General features: G+C 37.8%; 1 protein-coding gene across 1 annotated transcript; it reads left to right on the top strand.

Annotated features, from left to right (window-relative positions):
* Window positions 1-490: 490 nt before the first annotated feature.
* On the top strand, window positions 491-6864 carry kctd9b (potassium channel tetramerization domain containing 9b). The gene is made up of 12 exons (XM_083891859.1): window positions 491-653; window positions 1742-1863; window positions 1957-2000; window positions 2925-3018; window positions 3148-3206; window positions 3299-3427; window positions 3678-3745; window positions 4306-4401; window positions 4488-4637; window positions 4793-4898; window positions 4988-5121; window positions 6507-6864. The coding sequence occupies exons 1-12, from the start codon at window positions 606-608 to the stop codon at window positions 6621-6623; spliced, it is 1167 nt and encodes a 388-aa protein (XP_083747985.1). The 5' UTR covers window positions 491-605; the 3' UTR covers window positions 6624-6864.
* The last annotated feature ends 389 nt before the right edge of the window (window positions 6865-7253 follow it).

Here is a 7253-nt window from a genome sequence, read left to right on the forward strand (position 1 = left end):
ACTAAATGTAACCAAATCTAAACTGATTCAAACCAAATAAAACATCATTAAATCTGACTATTTAATCTAAAGTTAACATAAACTAATTCAACCCCCATTGAATGTAAACATATAACATGTATGACACTAAATATTTGGATATAAATGTATATTTATATTTTCTATATAGATTATTATTTATAGTTTTGTATATATTTAATGTAAAATAACAACTTTTTATGTAAAAAGTGTACATTTATGTATATTTTAACAGTTTGTGGTTGAAAAAATCTCCACAGAGGCAGATTCTGGAAAAGTCCCGCCCCTTCTCTGCGATGATTGGCTGCTGAACACAATCTAAAGAGCTGATTGGCTGATTTGTTTCTGGTTGTTCGACCCATTGGATTCATTGCGGAGGAAGTCCCGCCCACGCTTCCTGTCTCTGAGCAGACCGTCCGTGTGAGCCAATCAGAGGCAGCGGAGGGGGCGGGGCTACAGCTGCGTCTACAGCAGAATCCGGAAAGACGAAAAAGGAAAAGACGAAAAAGGGAAATAAAACCCAGAAAAAAACATGATTTTTAAATGAAATTCACGACATTTGACAAAGTAAATCTTCTTCTTTGGTCATGAAACGAGTCACGTTGTTCGTCAACGGAACCTCCGCGAACGGAAAGGTAAGAAAAAAACGATTATCTGGAGCGAAAATAACTGCGATTCTCGGCGTTATTACGCTAATATCAGACGAATTAACGCATTCGTATTATCGGGTTTTTTAACGTAAGTGGACGCAGCTCTTCTTCTGTGCGTAAACTGCCTTCGTGTGGTTTGTTTACATACGACATGAATAAAAAAATGTATTAACACAATAATTACATGAAAAATACGAGCAAAAATATTTTCCATGTTACAAAAACGTGCAAGAAATTAACGAAAACAAAAAGAACTGAAATACATTTTTACTAATAAGAGAAAATATGTGACACGATAATGGTGTAATATATGCATCAAATTTAAAAAAATGTATTGTAGAGCTGCAACTAACGTTTATTTTCATAATCGATTAATCTGTCGATTATTTTCTCGATTAATCGATGAATCGGTTGATCCAGAAAATGTCAGAAAATTTTAAAAATAAACGTTGATCAGTGTTTGTCAAAAAATGACGATGTTTTTGAATGTTCTTGTTTTGTCAACAAACCAAAACGATTCAGTTTTAATGACTTCTTTGTTTACGTGGAGCAAAGAAACAGAGAAAATGTTCACATTTAAGAAGCTGAAACAATCAGAAATCTGGTTTTAATCATGAAAAAAAGCTTCAAACCGATTATCGATTATCAAAATAGTTGCCGATTAATATATTAATCGATTAATAATCGATTAATAATCGATTAATCGTTTCAGCTCTAATGTATTGTTAGTAAAACAAATATGTTGACCTTACAAAAGTTCCTCCGAGTTTCCAAGTTGGAAATTCCGAGTTCTGATTTTAAACGGAACGCACTATAACAACGAGAAAGAGGCAGGCGCCCCCTTGTGGCACTTGAAATAAATCACTAAGACTGTGTTTTGGCGGGCGAGCCTTTTCAAGTCACTTATAGCTCACATTCAACTGTTTAAGAGTGAGTTTTATCGCAATGTGCAATAATATCGTTTGTTTACCGTGCACACAGGTGCCTCTTTACCTCTGTACGACACAAAATGGCTGCTATTACATGTGTGTGTGTGTGTGTGTGTGTGTGTGTGTGTGTGTGTGTGTGTGCAGGTGGTGGCCGTGTACGGCTCCCTGGACGATCTACTGTCTGTGGCCAGCTCCAAACTGGGAATCAGAGCCTCCAGTGTTTATAACGGGAACGGCGGCCTGATCGACGACGTCACGCTAATCAGGTCAGAGTGAGACAGCGTCATCGTGTGTGTGTGTGTGTGTGTGTGTTAGTCCACTAACACTGTCTGTGTGTGTGTGTGTGTGTGTTCCTGCAGAGATGATGATGTGCTGTACATATCAGAGGGAGAGTCATGTGACGGTAAGAGGATTTTTTCCCCACATCCTTTAGTGACTGTGTCATCAACATCAGTCTGTTACACCTTTATCTCACTGTTAGACAACAGGAAACTGAAGTTTGTAAACCACTCACTCTCCCACACCAAAGCCCATAGAGAAAACCAGTGATTTTTAGCTCACAGGGACACAGGAGCTGCTGGTCTAACTGCTGCCTCGTGTGGTCACTTTGTGTCACTGCGGGAAGTCTGAGTGAAAGTTTTCAAAAGCCGAATTTTGTCAAAATAAGACATTTACACATGTGGTAGTTAAGTTACTTTTCTTACTGTTATTCAACAACTCCTGTGTCCCTTTGATTTTAAAACCACTGATTTTCTCTATGGGCTTTGGTGTGGGAGAGTGAGTGGTTTACAAACAGATCTTTTGCTATACAACAAAAGACTTGTGCAATAAAATCTACGTCAGTTCAAGTCTACGACGTCTTAAGAACACGTTCACGTCTTTATCTTCACTGTTACACAGACTTTAACAACAGGAAACTGAAGTTTGTAAACCACTCACTCTCCCACACCAAAGCCCATAGAGAAAACCAGTGATTTTAACATCACAGACACAGGAGTTCACAGGAGTTGTTGATCCACTGCTGCCTCCATCACTAAATTCAGATGTCTTATTTTAGTGAATTCGGCTTTTAAAAACCTCCGTTCAGGTTTACCGCAGTGACACAAAGTGACCACACGAGGCAGCAGTAGACCAGCAGCTCCTGTGTCCCTGTGAGCTAAAATCACTGGTTTTCTCTATGGGCTTTGGTGTGGGAGAGTGAAAACAGTGAGATAAACAGCCAAACTATATATAGTAACTCAGTGTGTGTGTGTGTGTGTGTGTGTGTGTGTGTGTGTGTGTGTGTGTGTGTGTGTGTGTGTGTGTGTGTGTGTGTGTGTGTGTGTAGACCCCCAGGACGACCTCAAAGACCCTGAAAACGCTCAGACTCACACTGATTGGTTGACCCTGAACGTGGGCGGACGCTGCTTCACCACCACCAGGTAAAGTTAGTGACGCGTCAGATTTGTGTGTGAGTGTGTGTGTGTGTGTGTGTGTTTAACGTAAACGTCTGGTTGTTGTGTATTTACGGTGAGTGTGTGTGTGTGTGTGTGTGTGTTGTGTTTCCACAGGAGCACACTGGTCAGCAAAGAGCCTGAGAGCATGTTAGCGCACATGTTCAGAGAGAAAGGTGAAAGGTCGCGCTCACTCAACACGTAATAACGTTGAAGAGAAAGGATCCGCCCACTTATTTAACTTCCTGCCTTTGTTTGTTGACCTCAGACGTGTGGGGGAACAAGCGTGACCCACAGGGGGCGTACCTCATCGACCGCAGTCCAGATTACTTTGAGCCCATCCTGAATTATCTGAGACACGGACAGCTCATCATCAACGAAGGGATTAACCCTCTGGGTAAAGCACACACTCACTCTTACACGTCCTGGATTAACGACCAAACCACGTTCAACTGTAGATCAGTTAAAAAGACTTAAAAATACTACTTAGAATTCCAAATTTTACTTAATTCCAAAATCTACTTAAATTGCCAAAATCTACGCACATAGAAACGTTGAGTTTTCTCAGTTTTTGCTTTTGTTGTCCTATGGTTTTTTTAAAAATGTATTTAGCCGATAAAAAAAAACCTGCGTTGCTCCCCCTGCAGGCGTCCTGGAGGAAGCGCGCTTCTTTGGCATCGAGCAGCTCGCCGAGCAGCTGGAGACGCTCATAAAGGTCAGAGGTCACTGAAACGCCTTCGGTCGTTATGATGAATTTAAAGAGTTTCCCTATTCTAACGTCCTGGTTTTGTGTTTGTGTTGTTATTGTGTTGTGTTTGTGTTTTTATTGTGTTGTTTGTGTTGTTGTTGTGTTGTGTTTGTGTTGTTTGTTGTTATTGTGTTGTGTTTGTGTTGTTATTGTGTTGTGTTTGTGTTGTTATTGTGTTGTTTTGTGTTGTGTTTGTGTTGTTATTATGTTGTGTTTGTGTTGTTATTGTGTTGTGTTTGTGTTGTTATTGTGTTGTTTTTGTGTTGTGTTTGTGTTGTTATTGTGTTGTTTGTGTTGTGTTTGTGTTGTTTGTGTTGTTATTGTGTTGTGTTTGTGTTGTTATTGTGTTGTTTGTGTTGTATTTGTGTTGTTATTGTGTTGTGTTTGTGTTGTTATTGTGTTGTGTTTGTGTTGTTATTGTGTTGTGTTTGTGTTGTTTTTGTGTCGTGTTTGTGTTTTGTTTGTGTTGTTTTTGTGTCGTGTTTGTGTTGTTTTTGTGTTGTGTTGTGTTTTTTTATCGCGCTCAGTCGTCTCAGCCTCCTGACGATCATTCACCTTTGACCCGTAAAGAGTTCATCAGATTCTTGTTGGCCACGACCACTAAATCAGAGCTGCGCTGTCAGGTGAGTTCAGATTAAAAACTAATCTCCCAGATTAACACACACACACACACACATCATTAAAACACGATGTGTGTGTGTTCTGTCAGGGTCTGAACTTCACCGGAGCGGATCTGTCTCGTCTGGATCTGCGCTACATCAACTTCAAGATGGCCAACCTGCGAGGAGCTAATCTGACCCACGCTAATCTGAGCGGAGCTAACCTGGAGAGAGCAGACCTGTCTGTGGCCAATCTGGACGTGAGCGCACTCAGATTATATCTGTGTGTTTACATTCTGGGTTTTAGAAGAATTACTGATGTGTGTGTGTGTGTGTGTGTGTGTGTGTGTGTGTGTGTGTGTGTGTGTGTGTGTGTGTGTGTGTGTGTGTGTGTGTGTGTGTGTGTGTGTGTCAGGGAGCTAATCTGCAGGGCGTGAAGATGCTCTGCACCAACGCTGAAGGAGCTTCACTGAGAAGCTGCAACTTTGAGGATCCTGCTGGAATCAAAGCTAATCTGGAGGGTGAAGAAGCCGCCGATCACAGCTGACTGACACTTTAATGTCAATGTGTGTGTGTGTTAATCTGTGTGTGTGTGTGTGTGTGTGCTCAGGGGCAAACCTGAAGGGCGTGGACATGGAGGGAAGTCAGATGACGGGGATTAACCTGAGAGTCGCCACACTGAAAAACGCCAAACTGAAGAACTGTAATCTGAGAGGAGCCACGCTGGCCGGGACCGACCTGGAGGTGAGAACATGAACGCGTGTTAGCTCTTAATCCCAACGTATCCTAATCCCAATAGGTCTAGTTTAATATCTCTAAATACCAACATCGCTACATCCTAATATCTCTTAATACCAATATCTCTCACTTTTAATCCCTTAATCCCAGTACCTCTAAATGTTAATATCTCTTAATCCCAGTATCTCTAAATGTTAATATCTCTTAATCCCAATATCTCTCATTTTTAATCCGTTAATCCCAATATCTCTAAATGTTAATATCTCGTAATCCCAATATATCTCAATATATTTTAATGTTAATATCTCTTAATCCCAATATCTCTAAAGGTTAATATCTCTTAATCCCAATATCTCTAAATGTTAATATCTCTTAATCCCAATACCTCTCATTTTTAATCCCTTAATCCCAGTATTTCTAAATGTTAATATCTCTTAATCCCAGTATCTCTAAATGTTAATATCTCTTAATCTCAATACCTCTAAATGTTAATATCTCTTAATCCCAATACCTCTAAATGTTAATATCTCTTAATCCCAGTATCTCTAAATGTTAATATCTCTTAATCCCAGTATCTCTAAATGTTAATATCTCTTAATCCCAGTATCTCTAAATGTAAATATCTCGTAATCCCAGTATCTCGTAATCCCAGTATCTCTAAATGTTAATATCTCTTAATCCCAGTATCTCTAAATGTTAATATCTCTTAATCCCAGTATCTCTAAATGTTAATATCTCTTAATCCCAATATATCTCAATATCTTTTAATGTTAATATCGCTTAATCCCAATATCTTTTAATGTTAATATCTCTTAATCCCAATATCTCTAAATGTTAATATCTCTTAATCCCAATATCTCTAAATGTTAATATCTCTTAATCCCAATACCTCTCATTTTTAATCCCTTAATCCCAGTATTTCTAAATGTTAATATCTCTTAATCCCAGTATCTCTAAATGTTAATATCTCTTAATCTCAATACCTCTAAATGTTAATATCTCTTAATCCCAATACCTCTAAATGTTAATATCTCTTAATCCCAGTATCTCTAAATGTTAATATCTCTTAATCCCAGTATCTCTAAATGTAAATATCTCGTAATCCCAGTATCTCTAAATGTTAATATCTCTTAATCCCAGTATCTCTAAATGTAAATATCTCGTAATCCCAGTATCTCTAAATGTTAATATCTCTTAATCCCAGTATCTCTAAATGTTAATATCTCTTAATCCCAATATATCTCAATATCTTTTAATATTAATATCTCTTAATCCCAATATCTCTAATTTTTAATATATCTTAATCCCAATATCTTTACACTTTAATATCTCAAAATAAAAACTGTATAAACACATCAATAATAAACATGGAAAAAAAATGTGTTTTCCAGAACTGTGATTTATCAGGCTGTGATCTTCAGGAGGCTAATCTGAGAGGTTCTAACGTCAAAGGAGCCATTTTTGAAGAGATGTTGACTCCTCTGCACATGTCACAGAGCGTCCGCTGAACAACAACAACAACAACAACAACATGTTGTTACTCAGTAAACTCCATGTTGTTGTTGTTGTGTAAAGGTCATGTGACTGTGTCGACGCCAAACCTTTGTATTTTGCTGTAAAACCAAAAAAAAAACACAAATGTGACAAATGTGTGAATGTAGCTTTTTTTCTTCTTTTTCTTCCTTTTTTTAATATATTATAATATTATAATATTTCTATAAAATAAATGTGTTCAAACTCAAAGTCTGATCCTGCTGAACAACAGTTTGATGTAAACACCACTGTTTATTATAATTAGAAATAAATAAATGTTTTTTCCTAAAAATCTTTGTTTTTCTCATTATTTCATTGATTGTGTAAAAAAAAAAAAAAGTGCTTTTATTGTGTTGGATTTTTCTTTTGCAACAGCGCCCTCTACAGGACAGACAGAGATAACGTCTCGTCCAGCAGCTCAAAGCGTCTTCAGCTGGATGCGATACCACCTCTCACCAGCAGAGGGCAGTGTTGCCCCAGTGTTTATGGTTATGGTAACTTTATTTTTTTTAATAATTTACATTATTAGAAGTAGATTATACTATTATAACAATAATAATAATAATAATGATAATAAAAAAGTGTTGATAAAATTTTACTTTTAA

The sequence above is a fragment of the Microchirus variegatus genome, assembly GCF_963457635.1.
Source record: "Microchirus variegatus genome assembly, chromosome: 1".
Taxonomy (NCBI): Eukaryota; Metazoa; Chordata; class Actinopteri; order Pleuronectiformes; family Soleidae; genus Microchirus; species Microchirus variegatus.

Coding starts and splice junctions, on each gene's coding strand:
- kctd9b (XM_083891859.1), top strand. CDS start 606: ATGAAACGAGTCACGTTGTTCGTCAACGGAACCTCCGCGAACGGAAAG. Junction 654..1,741: donor GAACCTCCGCGAACGGAAAG/GTAAGAAAAAAA, acceptor GTGTGTGTGCAG/GTGGTGGCCGTGTACGGCTC. Junction 1,864..1,956: donor GACGACGTCACGCTAATCAG/GTCAGAGTGAGA, acceptor GTGTTCCTGCAG/AGATGATGATGTGCTGTACA.